The sequence below is a fragment of the Pelodiscus sinensis genome, chromosome 6, assembly GCF_049634645.1.
Source record: "Pelodiscus sinensis isolate JC-2024 chromosome 6, ASM4963464v1, whole genome shotgun sequence".
In the NCBI taxonomy this organism is placed as follows: domain Eukaryota; kingdom Metazoa; phylum Chordata; order Testudines; family Trionychidae; genus Pelodiscus; species Pelodiscus sinensis.
The window spans coordinates 107,372,913-107,398,491 of NC_134716.1; the positions used below are offsets into that span (position 1 = coordinate 107,372,913).

At 41.5% G+C, this 25,579-nt stretch overlaps 1 protein-coding gene across 2 annotated transcripts; it reads left to right on the plus strand.

The window, feature by feature from the left end:
- The first annotated feature begins 1,185 nt into the window (after positions 1-1,185).
- Positions 1,186-25,068, plus strand: C1QTNF3 (C1q and TNF related 3). Of its 2 annotated transcripts, none has more exons than XM_006116512.4 (6): positions 1,186-1,784; positions 7,957-8,068; positions 11,526-11,680; positions 15,563-15,692; positions 16,995-17,094; positions 22,691-25,068. In XM_006116512.4, exons 1-6 carry the CDS (start codon positions 1,494-1,496, stop codon positions 22,848-22,850), a joined length of 948 nt encoding a protein of 315 aa, XP_006116574.1. In that variant the 5' UTR covers positions 1,186-1,493; the 3' UTR covers positions 22,851-25,068. The 2 variants fall into 2 exon arrangements, with proteins under 2 accessions (XP_006116574.1, XP_006116575.1); XM_006116513.4 differs by having other exon boundaries at positions 1,218-1,577.
- Positions 25,069-25,579: the final 511 nt, after the last annotated feature.

Consider the following 25,579-nt stretch of genomic DNA (forward strand, 5'->3'; position numbering starts at 1 on the left):
CATTCATCCAAATGGGTTGTTAAATCTGAAACCTAAGGATGACAGTGGTGCTAACCATCTCACTGCTGATACTTTTAGAAACATCTGGATCCTGTGTTTGTTACCTTCTCTACCTCCAATGATGATGGATCACTTTCCACTCCTCCCGAGGTACCAAACACCCCGCAGTATTGAAAAAAAAGCATAATAACTTGGGCATGCATTTGAATGAATGAATGAATATATATATATATATATATATATATATATATATATATATATTACTGTTCTGTTTTCAGGGGAGCCAACAGTTGTTTTTCTTTGTCTTCAGCAGCAATGTGATCGGGTTGATAGCTCCACAGATTTTTTTTTTTTTAAGGCCAGTAAGGACCTTTGTGATCATCTAGCCTGATTTATTTCATAACACCGGTATGTGGCCCCCAACACTGAGAACATTTGTGCAAGTTAGTAACTATATTTGAGCTCAGGGATGTTAGTGTAATTTTTTTATGCATAAATATGTGCAGGACTGTCTCCTGCAATTGTACAGATCTAAAGGCTACAAGTAGATGGTTTTAAAAAATGAAAATTAGGTTATTATGCGTATATAATTGTATGTCTCTCTCTTCTTAATATCAAACAAGCTTTGTGGTAATTCTTATTTACTTGGCAGAGAAAATATAAAATTTGGTTTGGCAATTGCATTTAGCAAAACACAGGAAACTTGAAGGGAAATAAAAATATTGTCTTATGGGGAAGTTCAAACTACATGCTGAAAAATTGGAGTTTGGTGTGAAACTGAATTCAACCTAGCATTGCAGACTTGTTTACCCAGTCACCTTCCCATGTTGGTGAACTGACATTGAAAATGTATTTTTTCTTTTATTAGTAAATGAAAAGCATAGTCAAAAATAGTCATTAAGTCAGACTCATGTGCAAAAGGCTCTCTTGTACTTTTGTTTCCTAATTGCTCTTGGATGGTTTTTTCTGACTGAGCTGACGCAGTCATGTGTGTGAGTTTCCTGGCAAATAAAGAAGATGACTGTGTCCAAAAGATATTTCAGAGTGTGAATTCGCAGCCTGTCCATATCTAATCAAGCAACATAAGCCATTAGCCACATGTGCTTCTTTTCATCACATTTTTTCACACTTAAATGAAAAACATGCCCACCTCTACCCCCAAAAGTGTCACATTTTTAAATGCCCCCAAATGGAAACCACAGGAGTCTATTAAATGTGGTGGCTGTTTCCAGCATACAAATCAATTTTTGTTGTGGTGAATAATGCTTGGTTTGTTTAAAGAGGCATGACTGATTTTTGGATGAAGAATCCTGTCACTTTGGCATTTTCATGGTTTTATTTATTGCTCACAAACGTATAAAACTTGGTGCTGGTCTCAGTGCCAAGCTTAACAGTGGAAATAGCTGCAAGGACCACATAACTACTGATGCAGTCAACGGGCTTCTCCTAAAAGACATTTTCTGGACTCTTGAGAAGCTGTTGTTTTGAGTAACATGGCAGTGAAGGATTTCATCATCTGGCATCTGCTGGCTTTGTTTTTAATTCCATTTTGCCTGTGTCAAGATGAATACATGGAGGTGAGCAGAAGATCTAATAAAGTGGTGGCCAAAGTATTGCAAAGTCACCACCAGACTGGCCATAAAGGTTCCAGCAGCAGGGAAATATTGAAACAGCGGAGTCAACTTATAAAGTCGACTTTTGATGATAATAGCACTTCTACAGACCAAAATGCCCAGAGACCAGAGGTAGATGATGTAGCACAGACTACCTCAGACAGAGTCCAGGTACTCTGAATTAATCTTCTAAGGATACCTTTGAAATCAGAGTTTTTCTAAGATTATAAATGATATATTTGAGAGAAGAGGTTTATTAATACTGCTTATTGGTCTGTATGCTACTGGGTTGCTTCTCAGACTCTTATAATGAACTGGTAGAGCCAGTAGTGGGGTACGGGCAATGAGAATGTAACCAGCAGTTCTGGTGAAATTTTGATCCTATGAGATACAGTTTTTCAATTATTGCAGAATATTTTTCTGGAAGACTAAGGTTTATAATCTATTTATGAAATTGTATGCATGCAAAGAAAAATTATGAAATTGGTTAACAGATGCTATTCTAAAGGATACTGCTCAACGGGGAGAGAAAAATCCCAGGTTACATAAAACATACGTATAGAAATCAATATATCCTTTTGAGCTTGAGAAAATCATTTAATGCACTAGCAAATATTTGTAGTGGTTGGTCTCTCTTAGGTTTTGTTTTTAAATCCTGTCAGTAACACCGTATTTGAGACCTAAGTAGGCACAATGTAACATGCTTTATGTCTATTTGCTACCCTTTTTATTTTAGTTTAACCCCTTCCCCCCCAGAATTAATGCTTCTTAAATTGACTGCTAAATGATTTGCTTTTTGCTAGGCATCTTTTATGTAGCATTGTATATATTCTAGTCACTAGGTCCCAGCAAAGGGAAAATTACCTCACCTTGCCATATGTAAAGTACTGCAATTCACATATTTTTAAAAGGAAAAATGTTGAAGGGGATAAGATGAAGTTTTATTAAGCATTAAACAAAATGGAAAGCTTTTCATCAGCTTGGGGCAGGAAGTTTTGTTGTACGCTGTTTTATAGTCAGTAACAACATCTTTACTGAGTGCAAATGATTGAGTCTTTACAGTTTTCAGTTGATAGTAGTATATACTTTTTTTCAGTCTCAGCACTGGATCCTGAATTCCCAAAAGCAGGAGACGGCAGATGTGGGATAGATAATAATTGTTTTGTGACAAGCAGAGATGAGTTTTGATTTTAGGTAACTGTAATGGGCTTAAATGAAGCAGATTGAGATATGGTAACACAAGACAATAAGTTAAAATATAGCAACAACATTTCCTACAGTTTAATAGTTATACTGCATAGAGTATACATTTTCTTTGTTACACAACTTCTGTTCTCACAAAATCGGAAAAGTAGATTTAATTTAATTTACATTAAATTGAACTTATTTACATAAACAGTATGATCAGTGAGGGTATACTGTGAGGAGCCAGCTAGTGTTTTTGTGTTCCTTTTCCTGCTACTGGATGGAATGCTTTGTATTTGCATCTCCACAGACCCTATGTGTTAATAATAAAATAAGACTCTCCTTTAATTCAAGATCTAGTGGACTGTACTTTAAGAACTGTCTTTCAATTTATTTTTAGTAATATATAATTTAATGCAAACTTGTTGTTAACAAAAAAGGCCCAAATTCTGCCTCTGACATTAGTATCATTATAGTCATTGGGGGCTACATGTATATCCAAGGATAGAATTTGGTGCCAAGTATTTACATGATCTTTACACTTACAGTAATGGAACTGCTTATTGAGTGAGAGGGACTCAGCCAATTGGCACACAGCATTTACATCCAACATTCCTGTGTCTGGGAAATGATCTCTCAAGGGAAATGATGCAATCCCAGTTCTTGGCTCACTTAAAATTAGATGAAAAACTATGAAATGTGCAGTAGGTGCAATCCAGCATGGAATGGACTGATATAATGGGTCTTTTGCATCACTAGAGCTTATGCATTCTCAGGTGGAGGGGAACAAACTCCTTGTGGGTCTACCCAATTTGGGGCTTCTCTAAAGATCTGTATGATCCTGAATAGAAAGCAGAACAGCCAGCAGCTGCTTTCCCTTGAACTATTTCTGTGTCCCTAGAAAGCCCCCCATGTCTGCAGCTGTTTTATGTTATGACAGTGCCAGGAGAATTCTTCCCCCAGTTGTCTAAGGAGCTTGTGAGGTGGTAAAGAGGGGCTAGAGCAGGGGTCAGCAACCTTTTCAAACCAAAGAGCCAAACTGCATCAAAATTCGGAACAAGTGGTCAACAAGCAGCCAGTATAAGAATGCCCAGTTGCATGACTGAAAATATATAACTTAATATTATTGATAATTGACATGATTAATAGCATAAATGGAACATTATACTCACAGACTTTATTTAATGGGACTGCTGTTGGGGTGCAGTTTGGGGATGTGGGGGTGCAGGAGTCAGGGTTGAGGTGTATGAAGGGCTCAGAGCAGGGGGCTGGTGTGTGGGGAAGGTGCAGGAGGCAGGGCAGAGTGCTGGGGGTAGAAAGTCGAATATGGGGGGCGGGGGTCCTGGGGCCAGATTACTTTACCTGGCTGGGGCTGGGCTGCTGCTCCTGGGCGGTAGTGTCTGGATGAGAGGGCCAGGCCAGGATTGCCGCAGCTGGATCGTGGCCTCCCTTCCTATCTGTGCCGCAGCAGGAGGCGGGCCACCACCAGCCCTTCTTGAGGCCAGATGGGGGCCGGACCACAAGGCCTGCCCCAGGATTGGGGCCAGCGACGGGACACCATGGCCAGATGCGGGCTGGGCTGCTGGGGCCCTCTCACTATCCCAGCTGGCAGTGTGCACATGTCTTCTACAGCGTGCCCTCAACCAGCCCTTTTAACGAGAAGAGTGCCCCAGCTGGCTCCAGCCAGAGTACAGCCAGTTCTTACTAGGATGCACTTCCTTACTTTCACCTCTGGTTAAAGGTGAAATAGACAAAAAGACCATCTTGACGTGAGTAATTAAAATTTTGCATTGTTCATTTTAATTTAAAAAGTTGCATGTATTTTGGGAATGACAAAAGAGCCATATTTGGTTTCGTACTGAGCCATATATTTGGCTTGAGAATCATAAGTTGCAGACCCTCTGGGCTAGAGAGAATAAATAAACCTCTCCCTGTGCTGAATTTTCCATACAGCTGATAACATATGAGCTATGTATCATGATTTCCTCAAGCTCTATAGCTTGTATGGAAGAGATGTAGATACAATCTTCTTTCTTGTCCTGCTTGATATACTTGGAGTGCTTCTAAATGTACTGGCTTTCTTCTTGTGTTTTTGGCAGTTTATTTAATTTATTTTGCCTGATGAGGTGACTAGAGGAGGAGGAAGGAGGCCTTTGTTATGGTGTGTGCTGGCTCTTTAAACCTAAGGAGGGGGGTAAATGAAGGTTAGGGCAGTCTCAGGAACTGACCAAAACTGGAGGAGAGAAGGTGGTCCTGGGGATTTAGCAATGGATTGGAGAGATCTCAAGACACTTCCTTTAAGGGCTTGGCATCAGGAGCCCCAACAGCGCAGAGTGGGGTAGGTCTCCCCTCCCTCCTGGCCAATCAGGAGGAGGTCTCAGAAGGAGAGGCATATATATACCTCCTTCCCTCTCAGAACAGAGTATGTGGTGACAGAGGAACGAAGTCAGCCCCAGAAGGCTACGTTTCTGCTGAGAAGAATAAAACCTCCATAACTGGAAGGAGCACTGGATTTTGGTTCAAGCTATAAGGTTGCTATGATGGACGTTGTGTTGGGGACACTGAGGACTATTTTCAATTGCATTGGGCTGCTGACCTATTTTCAGGGGAGAGCTGAGGAATACCTTGAGAGAGACTATAGGCACTCCCAAGGAATCCTGAAAAGAAGGGGCGGAGAGAGGGTGTTGTGGAAATATCTCTGGCCACAAGAGGGAGCCAGAAGAATGTTGTTCCCACCCCACCCATGTACACCAGTTTGCCCCCTTCTTATTCAGAACAGGACCCATTGTGGTGGGCATTTATTTAACTTCTTGTTTTGGATAAAGTAAAATAAAACTTTAAAGAAAGCCAGCAGGAAATGGAAAAATGTCTGTGTCTCCCATTATGGCTGCTCCAAAGGTTCAAATTAGAGAAATTTTATTGACAATAAAGTGCTAAGAGCTTCCTCCTAAACTGCTAAATTACCTAGCTGTTAATCTAAGAAAATCCAATATTCAGAGATGAAATAATTCCACAGATTTGCTATGCAATAAAATGTGTAAGGACTTTGGCAGATGGGATCTAAATGAATTTCAAATCCCATTTCAAAGGTTAGAGAAAGTAGCTTTAACATATTATATTTTAAAAGGGCCAAATTAACATCAGTGGAATATTTTGGCAAATTTTGACCTAAGATTTGTCCTTTTGGACTTAAAAAATCTTTTGACATAGGAATGAAAAAAAATCTGTTGACATAGGAATGAAAAAAAATCTGTTCATATTTAATGCTCCAAAACAATGAATTTTTAGGTTAGGTTTTCTTAATCTGAGGGTACACAGAGCTCCACAGAGATGAATATATTTTAAAGTAAAAATGTGGGGATTTGAGACTTAAATGTGCATGATGAATAATGTAGAGCTACTTTCTCTAACCTTTTAAATGGGTTTCGAAGATTCATTTAGGTCCCATCTATCAAAGCCCTATGCAAACCAGTTAAATTATTTTCCTAAACAAGAACTGAAATCAGAAGCTTGTGAAAATCATCTGTCTCACACATTTCTTGGAACAGACAGAAGATTAGAATGAAGATATTTTCTAGATCTCTGAATAGTGGATTTTCTTAGATTGTAACTGGCTCTAGCAAGTCTTGTAAAAAAACCTGGAATCTTTAATGACCTCAAGTGTGGTCAGAAGGTCATCAGGTTCATGTATCAAGACAGCATATTGTCTCTTGGCTCAGTGTAAGGGTTTGTTCTGAATGGTGTCACAGAGAAGAGTTCTTCCTTTCAAATGATCACTTTATGAAAGTGATCCTCCTAAAGTGACCCACCTAAATACTAACAAGAATAACCCATCAGCCAGCCCTGTAGGATATACTAAGGATTCTGGTGCCATATGTCAACAGAACCCATTTGTCACCTTAGTAACAAGATAGAATGTATTTGTGTTACCTCATGTCATGCTCATTATTTCCCCAATAAACAATAGGATTGGTCTGTTTGAAGTGATTTTTGAAAAAAATTCTGATAGATGAGCAGAGCATTTGTGGGCTGAAATTACAAAGGAGTTTTGCTCTATTTGGAACACCAATGTCAAATGACATATAACTCCCCAAAGTCACTTATATAAAATCCTGCCATGAATGGGTTGCCAACTCAACCTATCATTAGTGGATTTGGGCTTCTTTTTTCCAGAGAACAACTTGACAGAATATTTTCTGGAGAGAAAAAGGAGTTCAACTTTAACTCGTTACAATCCTTGTAATTTTACTTAATCAATATGACTATAAGAAAATCCTTTGCAGTTATGAAATCTACCAGTCTGAATGTGAAACCACATTGGTATGCATAAAATAAATGGGAATCCTTTGGGATGAAAAGCACTATATAAATATATAGTATTATAGGACTTTCTTATACAATAAATATTAATATATATAACTCATACTAAATATATTTTTGCTCATACATAGTTCATCATATGAATAATGTGTTGTGTAAGATTTCCATCATGTTACACTGAGTATAAAAATGTGCTTCAAATGTTATCTTTTCAGATGAGGTTTAGATTTTCATATGTGCCTGAGTACTTTTGCAGATGCCTCGCTTACATATTTGTTCAGCCATGCACATCCACTTTTCATGCATGAATTGGAATTGGCACATGCACTTTTGCATACACTGCTTTGAAAATCCAGCCTCATATTGCTTTAGAGTTAGCAGAGGCTGTGAGGTCCACATTGAATCCTAGGCCCTGATCCTGCTATTCTTTGCATATAAGCTAGCATGCCTGCACCAAGGGCCACTGAAGTCAATAAGAATTCCTGCTGGTACTTGTGGTTTACCTGCATACAGCAAAATACATGATTGGAGACCAAATTAAAAGTTCTACCATTTTTTAGTTCCTCGATCTTATTTATTTAACAATATTTTTTCAGCTGGGGAAACTAATACGAAATGATGTTGTAAATAAATAACAATTTTAAAAATTTCAAAACCAACCTTATTAGGGAGAGACCAGGAATGGAAGATTTCAGTCTCAAAGGAGAAGTTTTCAGAAAGCTTGCGGGCATGTACAAACAAGGGGCCATAGTAGAGACTCTGCTACCAGGATGCATTAGTATATATAGCAAATACACTCTATGAATGGTTTATTTAAAATCTATGTTTTTGCACTCAGCCCCCTCAAAGTGGACCTCAACATCCAGACTGCAGTAGCTGCTGCCGTGGAGAATTTGGATTTCGAGGCTATCAAGGGCCACCTGGACCTCCAGGGCCTGCTGGGATGCCAGGTAAAAATGTCATTGCAATTGATTTCTGATCAGTCTAACTGTAGCTTGTGATCTGTTAAAAGCAGAGACTGGCCCAAGAAAGGAGCAGAGCTTGGATATGGATTTGGATCCAGATACAAAATTTCCCATAACTTGAGTGAGGGCTTGGAGACAGATTTTAGGTTCTAATCTAATAAAAACCAATTGCTAATAAAATTAATTTATAATGGAACCATCACTAATGAACGTGATGTTTCTCATAGTTCACAGGCCAAATTTTGCTCTCTGTCATATGAGTGAAACTTCCACTGAAATTAATGGAATGTACCCTGGAGTGGATATTGCTTTTGTTTTCTTTGTGTTGTAAATGATGACTTGTAAATTTCCAAAACAGAAGGCATTTCTTCCTCTCATATGGTGCAAACATTTACAGAAGAGACACGCACTATACTCTCTCATGGGGAACATACTTTTGTTTTTCTTTCTTGTCTGTCTTAATGTAAAAAGAAGATCAGTTTGACAGAGTATGATTTCTCTTGTACATAAAAAAGCAGTCTAGTAATGGGAAGAATTTGGTCTGTTTCATGTGTGGGGGTATGAAAAAGAGGGAGATACATGGAAGGAGGAAGGGAGATTAGACAGTGGGTTTAGATTTGATTTAATAATTATCTTCATGATTTTGAAAATGATAATTTATAACACAGTTGTGGCACATCTAGGAGTATGTCTCAGACTGGGTAGCTTTCCTCAACAGCCTTGTGTTTTTCTCTTAATTACTCATTCACTGCTTTCATTCTTTCTGTCTCTTTCTACACATTGCTGACAGTAACTCTGGTTCTGGGATCCCTATTAAATATTTCTTTGAGTTGATTGTTGATATTCTGATGGTAGCAGTTTCCAGTAATGGTGAGGTCTGTTTAAATAAGCAGCTTTGGCTGGCAAAAATGTAAGAAATAACATGTTATTTTGACATTTTTTTGGCATTAGCCTATTGTAAATAAGATTTATTAGGTGCATCAATGCCATCAACCCTTTGCATAAATCTTATATAACTCTATGGCCATAGGGGAAATGTCTTGGGGAGGCTTGTTATACAGAAACAAAAATTTTTATTAAGGGAAAGTGAAGACATCAGTATTTGGCAGCTTAGGAAATGGTACAATGTTTTGCATTACATCCCTCTCCCTGCTCCTGGTTAGCAGTGCCAGTCAGTATACTATAAATGCACTGGATTGTATTTTGTAATATGGACCTATTTCTGTGCTTGTCCAATGTGAAACTAAAGCTTGGCCAAATTCAGTGCTGGTTTACAGACCACCACAGCAACTACATCAGAGTGCTTGTATGATATTTGCACTGAATTTGACCATTTCTGAAGGGCTAGACTTGTATGACTAAATGAAAACCATATGGGGTCAGACGCAGTGCTGACTTACAGTCCTAACTGGATACTAAATAATGGGAGTCACTAACATACAACAGCAGCACCTCCAGCCAGGGTGAGGAGTGGGACCATGGTGCCAGGAGTTCGGGGAAGGGTACCGGGTGGATACAGACAGAGGTAAAGAGATTGCAGCTGAGAATGGGTCTGGGACTTGGAGCAGGGCCGAGGATGGGTGAAGGGGGTGGAGCTATTGTGGAGGGGCAGTGGGATCTGATAACTGAGCCCACAGCCAGGTGCTGCTCTGCTTTTGGCCTCAGCCATGTGGCCTGCAACTGAGGCAGGGGGCTGGTGCAGGGCTGGCAGCAGAATCGCACCAAGGCTGCGGATGAGGTCAGGTATGGAGCTGGGAGCCAGGGATGCAGCTGGGAGCACACAGGACCAATGCAGAGATGGGAGAAGGGAGGGGCTGGGTGGCGTTCTTACTCTTCCCTCCATGGGGGCTGGTGTGGGTCTGCCATCCCCTCTGCCCCGGACATTCCTTCGCTCTACCTTAGGGAGGTGCACCCCACAGTTTGGGGCCCTCTGTGCTATAGCAGTAGGCAAAGCGATTCTGCACGTAGGGCCATTTCCCACACTTTTAGGGACCCATGGTGGCTGCCTCAACTGCCCTATGAATGGAAGGGACCTGTGGGATTATGGGGACTGGTGCGGGGTGGCAGCCAGGGTTGCCCCCCCCCACACACACACTCACTATGGTGGTGGGATCCAGAGCAGCCCAGGAGCTTGCTCTGCTCTGCCGCATTGCCTTCTCTCAGCCTGCTGCTTTCCACCCCTGCAGAGAATCAGGGTGTAGAGAACTGGGAGAGCAGTGTGGCGGGGCAGAGCAGAGCAGGCTGCTGGGACACTGCAGCTCCCCATCACCACAGTAAGTGTGTGTGTGGGGGGATGACCCCTGTTTCCACCCTGTGCCAGGCCCCATAATCCCCCTGGGCCACATTGCTCAGAGGAGGGGCGAAGGTGGTGGAGCAGGGATGGGGTGCAGGCAGAGCATAGACAGGGCTTGGCGAAGGAGTGGACTAGGGAGCAGGACTTCTCTGAAGTAACATAAGCAGCTTTTTCCAGTCTAACCAACCACCTATAGACAGAAACATAGACAGAATTGGTTGCATTCGTTGGCCTGTGAAAAACTCCCCAAGACCATTTAATGCTTTGCCCAAATCCATTTGGATTATGCAGTCATAGTTGAAGGCTATTAAGCTGCTTTTCAGGTTACTTTGAGAAAAAAGCACAGCTGTTCATACAGCAAACCTTCATTCAAAGACTTAATCAAAACCAATCCAAACTGTTCAGTGTACTCAACTACCAAACCTCCTTTATTTTCAACAGCCCCGAAACACTTTGTTCCCCAGCAGTCCCAACTAGTCCGCTATCAAAAGCTATCACTAAAATTGAGCAATGGCCTGAGAAGTCTACATTTTATATGCCAGCACTAGATCACATGTTCCTTATTCCTTAAAGGTATTTATGCTTCCTTTTAAAAAGTCTCCCACCAAAATCCTAAACCCTCCTAAATCTACCTGGTTAGCGCTATAGCCAATGTTTATTCCTCAGGCCTTATTATATTGAAGAGGTTTTGTCATAAAGCGGGGGTGGAAATGGAAGCACTAGGGGTATGTCTAGACTACATGGCTCTGTTGACAGAGCCATGCAAACTAGTTTAGCGGACATAGCCAATGAAACAGGGATTGAAATAATCCCTGCTTCATTAAAATAAAAATGGCCACCACGCTGTGCCGACAATCAGCTGATCCGGCACAGCGCGGCAGTCTAGACGTGGATTGGTCAACAAGGGAAGCCTTTGTCAACCGCTCCCTTATACCTCGTGAAGCTGATTGTCAGCACAGTGGCCATTTTTATTTTAATGAAGTGGGGATTATTTAAATCCCCGCTTCATTGACTATGTTGGGTAAACTAGTTTGCATGGCTCCATCGACGGAGCCATGTAGTCTAGACACACCCTAGGTCTCAGTTATGATTAGAGGGGAGTGAACGAGAGAATATTTAAATAGACCAGAAATCTTTGATTATTTAAAGGAAATCATGGAAACAATGGAAATAATGGAGCACCTGGCAATGAAGGAGCAAAAGGTGAAAAAGGAGACAAAGGGGACATTGGACCAAGGGGAGATCGTGGCAATCATGGACCGAAAGGAGAGAAGGGTTACCCAGGGATTCCACCAGAGCTTCAGGTACAAAGTTTTTAGCATGTGTTTTAGTGTAGCTTTCCCGTTTCCCCTCTCAAAGACAGTATCCGATTACCATAATACAGTTACAGATCTAGAAGTATGGTGTGATACACAGCATTGGTAATTTATTAAGGAACATGTCCTGCAAATATTGCCAGAGTGATCCTGTTGCCAGATCATGCTATAGCTTTATTTTAGAAAGCAAACAGATAAATGTTTTTTGGACAGAGGATAAACCCCTCCAACTGGAATATCTGTTTATTGCCAGTTTTCAGGTAATGGGCACATGATAAAAGAACAGTAAATAACACAATCACACTTTTATTAACATTTATCAAATGCATATTGGTGTACTGCCGTGGTCCCCAACCCGGTGCCCGCGGGCGCCATGGCGCCGCCGGGCACTTTACATGCGCCCGCGGAGCAATCTGGGCTGGCAGGTGCCAGCCCCGGGCGCATGGCCGGTCCCGGCCCCGGGGGCGCCGCGCGTGCCCTGGCCCTGGCCCCGGCCCCGGCCTTGGCCCCACCCCCGGGGGCACCGCGCGTGCCCTGGCCCCGGCCCCGGCCTTGGCCCCGCCCCCGGGGGCACGGCGCGTGCCCTGGCCCCGGCCCCAGCCTTGGCCCCGCGGCGCTTACGGGGGGGGGGAGGGCGCGCCGGCTGTGGGCGCGTGGCGCTTGCCGGGGGGCGCCGGCCCCGGGCGCGTGGCTATGGGGGGGGGCCCCGCCCCCAGGCATGTGGCTGGGGGGGGCCGCCCCCGGGCGGGCAAGTGTCCCCGCCCCCTGGCGTCCGGCGGGCGAACGGCCACGCCCTCTGGCGCCCGCCAACCTGAAAAGGTTGGGGACCACTGGTGTACTGTGTGGTTCATCTTAAACACACACACGAGGCATGAGGGCCCAGACTTTCACAGTAATTTAGGTGGCTGCTCCAGAGAGTTTCAGGGCATAAGGGACAGATATTTAAAGGTATTTAAATGCCTAAAGTTTCAGTTATGCTCCTAATAGGATTATCAAAATCATCATGGCAGTTCTAAAAATCCCACTAAGCACCTATTTGCATCTTTAGACATCTAAATAATCCTAAAATTTGGCTCTAAGTGGCTTAGATGACTATGTTCATTTTCAAATATGTGTTAGGAGTCTGAGGGCTTAAATATATGGAGACCTGGCACATGGAAGTTAGAGTGTAACTCTACAGTACACCAGCATGCCATGCACTAATTGTCTGTGTGCACACTGAAGTTCTCTAGTGCACACTGACATCCTCTTGGAGTAGATCAAAGTGCACTAGTACATTTCTAGTATGCAATAGCAGAATCCACACACATAGTTAGCGGATGGCACACAAGTCACTGTAGATTTACACCCCAGCTTGCCTGCACTAACTCACCAACTAGACTAGCTCTAAAGGTCAATGGAACTTGGAAGTCTAAATGCCTGAGTCACTTTTAAAAATTGGACATTGCTTCTCTAGACACTACAAGACCTATGTGATTTAGACAGCTATGTCTAAATTTCTTTAAAAAACTGGGCCTAGGTGCCTTAAGAGCATCCATCAGCTTTATGATCCAGTACCACCAACTCCATTTCCTTCAGCCGTGAGCCCTGTGTACCACTGAAGAGACTAAGTAGAATATACAAAAGGAACCTTAAACCCAAACATACTCTAACTTTTGGAACAAAATGTATGTAGTGGGATGAATTTACAGGCCCACATTTTTGGGCCCATCTTTAATTCAAAGTTGTGGTTCCACAACAACCATAACACAATTACATTTTTGCATATGCATAAAAGACATGAAAATTAACAGCAAAAACACCAGTAAAATTGTTAGATATGTGCAGTGTAGTGGCAGTAACTTTTAATCTCCTGATATTATGGGTAATTAAATTCTTAGTCATAAATGCCGCATGAAGATAGTGTTTTTGTACTGAATAAAACGCAGCTTGAAAATGTTTTCAAATCTAATTGACCTTTGTCTTACAGCAAAGTAACTGGAGAATGTTTATAGAGATCTTCAGTTGGAAGGAATTTTATGGTAGAATGACTTGGAAAACATTCTTGTTACAGTTATTTTCCTTGTTGATCTTTTTCTAACTTTGAAGTTATCTATCAGAACTGTTACCAATGCATATGTTCTGGTGGAACTGAAAATGATGTTCAACAACTGAATATCATGCTATCAACTTTTAAGCAGAATTTCCCCATTGTTTATAACAAGTTGTTTTGCTTAAAAAGTATCAGTCCAATATAATCTATAGTTTCTAAAACTAGATTATGATTTGGAATGTTAGTGGGGTAGTTAGAGAAAGGAAAAAATGTTTCCATGTGTAATGTTTAAAAAAAACAAGTCTATTTTAAGAGACAATGAATCCATTTCTGATCTGCTATGTTAAAATGAGACAAAGTGTAAGGAAGGCATTAATTTTTTATTTTTCTGGGTAGCTCCAGAAGAACAGATTAGAGTTGATTGAAATATCAAATGGCATTTGGACAAAAAATAATCCTTTGACTAAAATCATCACTGTAAACTACTTCACATCAACACATTAACTTAACTGAATTGAATTTTGCCAGCTTTCCAGTCTAACACATACATGAAGAAGAAGAGAAATCAGACCAAACAGAATCTCTTTGAAATTCTGGAAGGGGCCCAGGATTTTTGTCACTGAATCCAAACCTACAGATATGATTTTTTTTTTTTTTATTCTGAAGGGGTCTTTTTTCTGGTGGTAGTTCAGCCAAGCATTCCCATGAGACTTACTGCTAAGTACTTATCTCTACATCTCAAAGCACTTAACAGAAACGGAGTCACAGAAATTAAATATCTTTGCCTTCTAGAACCTAGGTCTCCTCATGCTCAGTACTATACCCTGTCTACAATACCAATCTGCCTTGAGATCACAGAAACTAAGAGATGGCTCATTTACCTGCCTAAGGAAAATGGTTTTCTACCGGTCATTTTCCAGTATCTTGTCCAGTATAGTTTGAAATGTCCCAAATGAGGGGACATTCACCACTTCATCTGGAACATTTTTCCATGGCCTAATATATCTCACTGGCAAGAAGTTTCTCCTGATGGTCAATTTAAATTTTCCCTTCACTTAAGTTTTATCTCATTATGTCCATCCAGCAGCTTACGTTGGCACGGCAAAGGAAGTTAGAGCAGGTGGTAGAGGATGAGAATGTTGAATCTCAGGGTGTGTCTAGACTACAGTGTTTTGTCGACAAAAGTGGAGAGTTTAGACTCTCTGTCGAAAAAGCGGCTTGTAGTCTAGATGCTCTTTGTCGACAGAGGCTTTGTTGACACTATCTGTTGACAAAAGCCTGTAGTCTAGATGTACCCTCAGACTTTGCAGCTTGAAAGGCAGAAATCACATGGCCTCAGAATCGCTTAAGCCATTTATGATTGACAACATGTATGGGGTTTACTAAGCTTTATTTACAATTAACATTGTGTTAAAAGCAGTAACCGAGTTAAATAAATTTGTGGAACTACTCAAGCCAATGTTATCATTTTTATGCTAAAATACTATACGTTACATTATAACGTTTCTATCATATCATTCTAAGCTTTTAAAGTAAAAGCAAAATCTAAAACTAAGGTGCTAAACTGCAAACACTTACTTTTACACCGTGCTTAACTTTATACATACACAATGAATAGTTCCATTGAAGTCAAAGAGCCTGCTCCTCCTGAAGTTTAATTCAATAGGAGTTTTGTTACTGGAGTTTAATGGAAATTGGATCAGACCCTAAAAGAACATGTCATTAATGAAGATAAATATACTGCACATGTCAGAAAAAAACCCGGTATATCGTGTTTTTATATTTGTCCTTTTCCTGCTCATTGACCACTAGATAAATAAAATATATATATTTTTTAGATTGCGTTCATGGCTTCTATGGCAACTCATTTCAGCAATCAGAACAGTGGAATAATCTTCAGTAGTGTTGAAACCAATGTTGGAAATTTCTTTGATGTTATGACTGGTAGATTTGGTGCCCCAGTGAATGGTGAGTATTTATAAAGCAATGTAGTGTAAGTTTCTGTCTGAAAATGTCAATCAGATGTTGGTTAAAGGAAAAATCTGGCCTCATTAAAATTAAAGGAAGCGTAGCTATTGACTACACTAGGACTAGACTCTAGGTCCAAGAACTCCTAGCTTCACATCAGTTTGGAGAAGCTAGGGGGCTTAAGCAGAGGGATAGCTGTGTTAGTGTCTTAAAAAAATGAGGAATCCTTTGGCACTTTAAAGACTAAGAGTGTGTCTACACTGCAGGGCTTAACTTGAAATAAGCTATTCAAATCTTATTTTGAAATAGGGAGCATCTACATAGCAGTTATTTTGAAATAGTGCACTCTTCTTTCGACTTCCCTTATTCCTTATTCAATGAGGGTTACAGGAGTCAGAGTAAGAAGTCTTCCAGCTTGACAGTATTTTGACACTATTTTGAAATAACTGCCTACTATGTAGATGCGGACTAAGTTATTTTGGAGTAGCGCTAGTTATTTTGAAATAGGGTATGTCTATACTGCAACATTAACTGATTTATTTGGGCATAAGCTTTCATGGGTCAAAACTACTTTGTGAATTCTACTCCATTCATCTGACTGTGTGTGTATGTGTATGGATAGATATCAAAGAAGGGAGTTACTTATCAGGTGTAGGACCAGTGTTAAAGAGACCAATTCATTCAGGGTGACTATGGCTTAATCCCAGCAGTTGATGGGGAGGTGTGAATACCAAGAGAGATAAAATTGCTTTTCTAGTGAGAGAACCATTCTAAATCCATATTCAATCCTAATTTGGATTTTAAATGTACAAATGAATTGCGGCTCCGCTTTTCTCTCTGTAATGATTATTAACAGGTTGTACTGATTCAGGAATAATTTCTGTTGAAAATATGGTGAGGAATTTGAAGTTACATTGGGTCATTTTGTCACTTCCTTTAAATTTCTGAGGGTAAGCAAAGAGTTGATAGGAGCAAGTAGGAAAGGGAAGAAGATGGGGAAGGTCATTAGGTTGCATGTTTTAATAATTTCCTTCTCAGACTGGGAGGGAAAGCGCTGTCATTTGCAAGTAGATTTATTTATTTGGAACTTGACTTCAGTGACCCCCTGAGCTCAGTGGACAATCAGATGATGGAATCAAATCTAGGTCTGGATGAAGTCAAAGGGAAAACTCCCAAAGACTTCACCAAGGCCTAGATCTTGCAAAATCTCTTCTCTTTTTAACCAAAAAACACAACTGTGGAATGTATCCATCTACTTATCATTATAAAACACACATAGATATGGTTTGATATCTCTTTCAGGGGTGTATTTCTTCACCTTCAGCATGATGAAACATGAGGATGTGGAGGAAGTGTATGTATACCTCATGCACAATGGCAATACAGTTTTCAGCTTATATAGGTAAGTTGAGTGATCTTCACCATGGTAGACAGATTTGCAAAGACATTGGTTCTTGCTACACATTTGTAGGGAAGGTGATATAGGTAGTATGAAACTAGGGTGACCAGGTGTCCCAACATTATACAATACAGGCAGTCCCCGGATTACGTACAAGATAGGGACTATAGGTTTGTTCTTAAGTTGAATTTGTATGTAAGTTGGAACTGGTACATATTGTAGGGGAAACTCTAGCCAAACATTTCTCCAGAGCTCAGTTTTATTCTCCCACACCTCACTTCCCTCAGTCCTTTATTCTCAAGCTGAGGTGTCTGCTGAGAAAAGCCGCTCCGCATCTCCCTGGTCTGCTGGGGGGGGGGGGGGCACTAGCTTCGCGTCTCCCTGGTCTGCTGGGGGGAAGCAGCTAGTGCGGGGTTGCCTCACCCCGTTTGTAAGTAGGGATCCGATGTAAGTCGGAGCCATGTAACCCGGGGACTGCCTGTACTTGGGGCTTTTTTTATCTAGGTGCTATTACTCTTCAGGGGCACACACATAGTGAAAGCAAAAACACACACAGACAGACTTCACACAGGATTCTAAACACCAGAGCTCTTTACTTAGCAGTATGGGTAAAACCAATCACATCTATACTCATTTCCTTGCCCTCGGGGTCCTCACCAATTGTGGAAATTCTTTGCCATCCTTCTTCAGAAGCTCATGATTATCTTTTTCCTCTATGGGTCAGCTAGTTTTTTCTAACTTTGGCTGGACCCTTATTTAAAAAGTACATCCCTGCTACAAAAGCATGCCCCTCACTCCTACCCTGGGTTCGCATGGCCAGGCTGGCAGCTATCCTGCCATAGATGGCCACATTCCTCCATCTAGTGTGGAGATCATGGACATTGGGGGCATCCCCCCCAAACCTGAATAAGGTCCAAGATCTCCATCCTGGACCAGGAAGTTGCCTGCCTTCTCCAGCCCCTGTCAGGCTCCTGGGAGCTGGCAGACTGATCCTGGGGAGCGGTGGAGCTGCCAGTGGCTTGCTGGCTCATGTTTTGGGGCCACTGGGTCAAGGGCCCTGGTGGCCACTGCTGGCTCTGGGCTGGCAGTCTTGGAGCTGGCACAGGCACTGTGGCCAGGGTCTACCCCTTTAATGGCTCTGGGGTTGGGGGAGAGGAGAGTAAGTTTTCCTGGTTGTGCCCAGAGGGGCCACTGGGGCTCCCTGGGAAGGGCTGGAGGCCCCCTATTTCGAATTAAGTGTGTACACAGCACTTAATTCAAACTAGCTATTTTGAATTTGGTGTTACTCCTTATAGAATGAAGTTTACCAAATTCGAAGTAAGCGCTCCACTATTTCGAATTAATTTCGAAATAGCGGTTTGCATGTATAGACGCTATTAAAGTTAATTCGAAATAACAGCTGTTATTCTGAATTAACTTTGCAGTGTAGACATACCTGTATGTTTGAGTCCTCATGCTTATATGTCACTCTTCAAACACTTGGTTTCTTTATTTCACTGATGGGTTTTTTCCTGCTTCAGCCAAGTCCTTTGTCACAAGGCATTTCCTCCACTCGCTAAGATTTAATGTCTGACAGTTGTTCCTGGAGTCCTTATCTGTAAATGCTGATTTCCACATCCACTCTAAGGTATTCCGTGATGCAACAATTTTATAATAAAAACTGCCATGACATCAGCCACAATCTATACATTGTACATAGATTCTGCAAATGGTCACAGTATGGATTTTGGGTTGGGCTCTAATGGTCACATAGTGTGATAGCTTAAAACAACAATATTCAGCCCTCGGTTGATTCTGAGGCACATACAATACATACCATTGAAATCAGGGGTGGGGAACAGTTATTTGGATCAGGGCCCACTGAACCACAGAAAAATCAGTCGGGAGCACACATAAGTGGAAAGCAAACTCCTTCCCAAACCCTCACACTGACGAGGCCCCTGACTGAGTAGGAGAAAGACATGCCTCATATTCCCCTCACACACCAGAGCCTAAGGGGGGCCAAGGCTAGTAGATTTTTGTGTGTTTCAGTCCCACAGGGGAGGTCAGCAGGGGAACTGGACTACCAGTGTGGGCTCCACATGCTTGGGATGGGGGTGGGGGCAATTCCTGAATCTCAGGGGCCAGACCCAGGCATGCCTAGGGCCACATCCGGCCCCCAGGCCTTAGGTTCCCCACCTCTTATTTAAATGACAGCCTTACTGACTGTTCCAATAAAGCAAGTTATACTAAAGAGAGGTGACATTTCCGCTACAGTGCTATGGATCAGTAAGAAGGCTAAGTGCTGTACTTCATGTCATTGTGTTACAGAGTGTCTCAGTCACAACTGGGTGTGCCACACTACTTGGCGTCTTTCTTGGCCTTTTAAATACAATCCCACAGTGGCTTGTTGTTCTTTCAGCACCTGTGTATTTATTTTTCCCTGGTAAAGTATAAAGGAGCCTATCATGGGCTTTAGCAGGGGGAGACTTCCATGTGGCCTTCTCCCTTTAGCCCATGCTCACCCTCTGAGCATCCCTCTTCTGCTTATTCCTTCCCCCACATATCCTCCCAATTACTGAGACAATTGCCTCAATAGCCCAGCAGTTGCCTTCCAAGAGTCAGGGATCCTCAACAGAAACTGAGTAATTGGCTTCAATTAAGCCTGCACTTTGCCCAGCGCTGTAGCCACCTCAGTATCTAGGGTGCCATTAATCATGACCTCTCACACTCTGCGGTGAATTTATCTCAGCTAAAAATATTTTGAAGTCTTTATTATACTCATGTGATAAGGAATCGGAAGCCATTGGCTGTATCCAAAAGGACAGACTTCGAGCCCAGTCACTTATTCATCATAAGAATTTGCAGTTAGCTGTTTATGGGGGGGGGGGAGTCCTTATGTAATGCCTCCCAGGGGTATCCAGGGTTGAGGGTCAACTTATTACCTCCTCTCTCCAGCAAGAGGAAGGTTCCTTGTGCAGAACCAAATGTCAGCTCCCAGACACTGCCAGATAGTTAACCACCTAAACATTCTCCTCGGAGCTCTGCCAGCTGTTACCTTGCCTCGCGGGTTAATAATAAATGCACCCCAATCCCGGAGTCCTCTTTCCTTTGTAATGTCCAGCCCTTAGCCACAGGACAAGCACAGAAATTACCAAGTGAGCTGTCTCCAAAGGAACAGTTCACCCACCAGTTTTTTTGAGGATCAGCTCCAATATAACACAACACTGAAATATACGTATTGTGAAAGCAATACATTGTTTTATTGTCATATGTTATTATCAAAGAGTGAGTAATGATCATACAAACAGAGATGGTTACAAAAACATAAAATGCAAACCAGGCTCTACCCTTACCGTTGGTTAACTTTCCTAGTTAATGATGTGAATTTCCCACCCAGGATTCTGTCTTAGTTTTCAGCCAAACCAGGATTCAAGCACTCATGATTCTCCCCTTCTTTTCCAAGGCTTTCCTTAGTGAACAGGTACCAAAATGTCACCCAAGAATGCATTCTGCTTGGGTATGTCTACACGGCATGCTTATTTTGAAGTAAGCTATTCTGGAAGAAATACTCCGAAATAGCTTATTTCGAAATAGCACATCTACACTACAGTGAAGTCTCAAAATTAGTCAGAGGCAGGCTTCCCTAATGTGCATGTGCTACCTCAAGTTGGAGCCCCAGGAGGCACTGGGGAGTACTTACTTTGAATGACCCTGAGGCAGAGCTATTTTGAAATAGCAGTGGAGTGTCCACACTACTGCTATATGAAATAACTATTTTGGAATAGGTGTTATTCCTCATGGAATGAGGTTTACAGAAGTCGGAATAAGTTGTCCGTTATTTTGAATTTATTTTGAAATAACGGAATTACTATGGAGATGCTCACATTGTTATTTCAGAATAACAACCATTATTCCAAAATAATACTGCTGTGAAGACGTACCCTTTATGCTCTTCAAGGTTAATTTCCCTCCCTCCCTCCCTCTCTCCCTCCCTCCGAGACAAGACTATTCCCAATACCTTCCCATTCTCCTGTTTATTCCATGCACAGGTTTGGCTTTCATGGTGTTGACTTGCAATGCTTAATTACATATCCAACTGCAGGACAATGGAATAAACTTGTTCTGTCCGACTCAGACTTGCCAATGGAGAAGGGGTGGGGAGCACAGGGGACAACTGCACTGGGTCCCGACAATTCAGAGGGACTTGAAGCTACCGTCAGTCGCTACTACTATGATATAAACTGTGACCAGAGTGCCAGGTCCTTTAAATCACCACCAGAACCTCACACGGTGCACAGCAGAGCCCTGAGCAGCGAGTCTCGGTGGCACTGAGGACTGGCTGCCCTGCCCCTTCCATCTGAGGCCTCATCCCTTCCAGGAGTGCAGCGCCAGCTCCACCTATCTAATGTAGGAGCCCGGGCACTCCCTCGGCTTGCCTGGTCTGATTCAACAGCTGTTTTGAATCCTGCCTTGATTTAGAATTTAAAACATGCACAACTCCTTAAATATCATCCATCCATATGCCTCTTAATGAGCATGAAGATCAGTGTGATCCTCGCTTTCATTTAAAGTCTCACATGGCATTCCTTGTAGATACATACAGGATGAACCTCTGTAGTCCGGCACCCTCAGGACCTTTTCGGTGCTGAACCAGAGAATTTGCCAAACCCCAAGAGATCAATATTGTCTAGCAGCATTCCCAACACTTCCACTGTTTTCGGGGCTCTTAGAAGACATTTCGGGCTACATTAGAACTAAATGAACACTGAGAGCCAGGACTGGTGGCTGTAAACAAATTTTATGGGACCATAGGAAACTTGGTCACACCCATGATAAGTGGACTTCCAGCTAACTAAAATCATGCAGACCTCGGATGTTGCTGAACCACAGAGTGCTGGATTAGAGAGGTTCAACCTGTATTACAAAAGGAGTATGCTAAATGCAGAGAGTTTTTCAGGTCTGGAAGGAATGGCTGTTACAAAGCAGTGAATGTTTTGCTAGCTGGTGCCAAAGAGCCTTTTTGTCCCACCTGTTTAATACCAGTGAAAGAGTTGGTCTTATGAAATACACAAAGTTCCTCTCCCAAGAGACTGGTGGCTTAAAAAACACATAGAAACAGGACATGAGAAGCAGTCCACTGGGAATGAAAAATTATTTTAAATGGTAAATTCCCTTGTCATAGGTGCCAGGGTTTAAAAAAATCAGTCCGGAAAATTTTCAGAATGTAAAATAAATTATGCAGTTAAACGTCTTCTAAAATTTGACTAGTAAATCAAATATGATTTTTTTTTAAAGTTTACTATGCTTTTCAAATGAAAGGACACCAATACTGAGGCAAGTATCAGAGGGGTAGCCGTGTTAGTCTGAATCTGCAAAAGCGACAGATTCTGCATCTGACAAAGTGGGTCTTTGCCCACGAAAGCTTATGCTCCTACACTTCAGTTAGTCTATAAGATGCCACAGGACTCCTCGCCGCTAATACTGAGGCAGCAATCTGTTAGGTAATGTAAGATGGAGCAAAGCAGTGTGTTTTTTAGGCTTGGCACCTTTCTTTCAGGTAACATAGTTGATCATTGTAGACAAAAGAAGAGGGTAACTGTACAATATTCATTCTCAGCTATGAATCGAAAGGAAAAGCTGACACATCAGGAAACAGTGCAGTGCTGAAGCTTGCCAAGGGAGATGAAGTTTGGCTGCGAATGGGGAATGGAGCACTCCATGGAGATCATCAGCGCTTCTCCACCTTTGCTGGATTTCTTCTTTTTGAAACAAAGTAAAAAAAAAAAAGTGTTCACTTTTAGGCAGCTTTTCTTAGCTGATTTTTTTCCCCTGTTGATGGGATAAGAAAACAACATGGTAGGATTAGGAAGGCTTGTCCACACTGGGTAAAAGATCTTATTTTTTTGAAGATACCTTGTCAGCTAGGTTTCACCTAGTGGTCAACTATCATATTTCTATTGGGGTAGAAAAAAAGAAAGAAAACAAATCAACAAAACAGATGAGGAAAAAAGGGGGAGAAGGTGGGTTTTTTTAAGAACTTATTTAGAAAGGGGTTTGGTCAGTCTGACCCAAATTTAGTGTAGATAGATTTTGTTCCATACAGCAGAAGCTGCACAATCCTTGATTCATAATTGTTTATTCATTCATTTATCCAATCCTCTATGGAAAATGGCTGTGAGTAAGTAAGTCTGCTCAACTCTAGGTGAGAGGGGACTTAGAGGAACAGGCTTATACTGGACTAGAAAAACTTTTACAAATAGAAAATATGTGAAAAATAAAGCTAGTAGAGATTCAGGTGATGGCACCATCCCGTTGAACACTTTTAAGATGAGCTTGGTGACTGTAGCACAGTTCTCTAGTTTGCATTTATCCACTTAAAAACATGCAATGGTAGTATTTCTTAGCTTTAGAGCAGCTCAAGGCAGAGGTTCTTTGGCTTGTTTTATTCAGGATGTCAGATTAGTTCTCAACCAGGAGTCCACATGAGTAGGCCCAGGGGTCTATCAAACAGAGCCAGGATTGGACTCATTGGGGTTCAGGGCAGAAAGCGAAAGCCCTACTGTGCAAAGCTGAAGTCTGGGGCCCCAAGCCTGATCAGTCAGGGCAGAAGCCAAAGCTTGAACAACTTAGCTTTGCAGAGCCTGTTGTGGTGTGGAGCCCCAGGCAAGTGTCCTGCTTGGTACCCTCTAGCCCCAGCCCTGGTTTTTATATGGAGAAAACCAGTCGTCATGGCACAGGTTGGCTGTTGAGTTTTAATAGTATGTTGTGTGTGTGGGAGGGGGGTCTCAAAGTAAAAGGTTGAGAACCCCTGGACTAGATGATCATAAAGGCCCTTACTGGCCTTCCAATCTGTGAAACCTGGTACAGCAGGATATTAGATTGCAGGATACTAGATTTCAGGTTAGGAGCATATTGCCAGATGCTTAGAATGCTCACACAGCACCTCCAACTGGAGAAGGAGGAATCTCTTGGAACACTTAGAAAGGTTTAATACCTTCATGTTTACTTACCAGAAGAGGTGTGCCATTTACCTCAGTCTGTTCTGGAAGTTATGTTTCAAGGAGCCAGTATTTCAGGAAAGGCATCACAGTATGGCAAACCATGGCTACATCAGTACAATAGTTAGCTGATAAACTGAAACTTTATCTGGTTCAGAATACCTGGCCATGCTAAGCATGGCTCTGGTTTTTGTTATTCCACAGTCTTCATGAACATTAACATTTGCCCTCTGTTTTTTAAGTTATATTACTTGAAATCCTGTGTTGCCATTAACTTAGCATTGGCAGTACCAAATAGGCTAGCCTAATACTGATGTCTGAACTCATGGGTCTTCTGTATGTTCCAGCTCTTCCCCCCACATGGATGAATCGGTAAGCATTTTAACTGATGATTTGTAACAGATGTAAGGTACCACTAATATATAGCAAGAAGGTGGGATTAGCATTAGTGTGAATTCTGAATTCTAGCAATTTTTTTACATAGGATAGTGATTATCATTATCAGTGCAATAGATTAATGAATTTAAAATCTGACCTCTGTGTTTAAATATCCTTGTACTAATTCCTAGTCTATGTAAACAACTTCTTTTAATGGGAAAATACGTTGATACTTGACCAATAAGATCTTCATTACTTTTATATTTGTGCATCAAACACTGACAAAATATGGATTTTAATGAATAACTTTAGGTTTTGTCTGAATTTAGTGTGGTGGTAAGCCAAGGATAATTTTCATAATCTAAACCCATCTTATTTTAATGTAATATTCTGGCAATATTTTGACATGCCTTAAAATTTTAAAAAAAAATCATACCAGGAAATCATATTAATCTTATTCTTAGAATAAGTATATTAGGCACATATAAGATATGGCAACGGCCAATAAGCCTCATGGTACAAAAATCTTTTGTTGAAAATTTCATTACTTCTTGTGTTAAGAATGTTTGCTTACCTTTTTATACATACATTGTACCTAATAAAGACTGTCACAAAATTATACTGGGTTATTTATATTTATTACATTACACAAAAACAGCCAAAGTACATTAACATGTGGGAGACAAGCATATATTCTTGGTACATTCTCCTAAGAATTCATTTAGTTTATTGACTGTAGAAATCCAGTGTTAAGGGTCAAAACACAATTAAATACTCATTGTCTGATTTTCCATTGCCCTGAATCTTGTATGGTTTTACACACCCATGGAAAATAGATTTAAAACTACGCGTCTGGTTCTCAGTTACATCAAGGTTCTCAGTTACATCAAGGCCTCTGATGCTGCACCGGCAGTGTACAAAGGTCTTAAAATGGGCATAAATTATATTTACACTCATTTTAAGTTCCATTTACTTTGCCAAATGAACGTAAAGCAGCATTTGTGTAAACGAGAATCAAGCTGTACCATTCTCATAGACTCATAGACTTTAAGGTCAGAAGGGACCATTATGATCATCTAGTCTGACCCCCTGCACAATGCAGGCCACAAAATCTCACCCACCCCTCCTAG

Bases quoted from the DNA above. Each gene is read 5' to 3' on its own strand.
- C1QTNF3 (XM_006116512.4), top strand. From the start codon at position 1,494: ATGGCAGTGAAGGATTTCATCATCTGGCATCTGCTGGCTTTGTTTTTA. The intron at 8,069-11,525 runs GTAAAAATGTCA...GATTATTTAAAG, and splicing joins AGGGCCTGCTGGGATGCCAG to GAAATCATGGAAACAATGGA. The intron at 15,693-16,994 runs GTGAGTATTTAT...TATCTCTTTCAG, and splicing joins ATTTGGTGCCCCAGTGAATG to GGGTGTATTTCTTCACCTTC.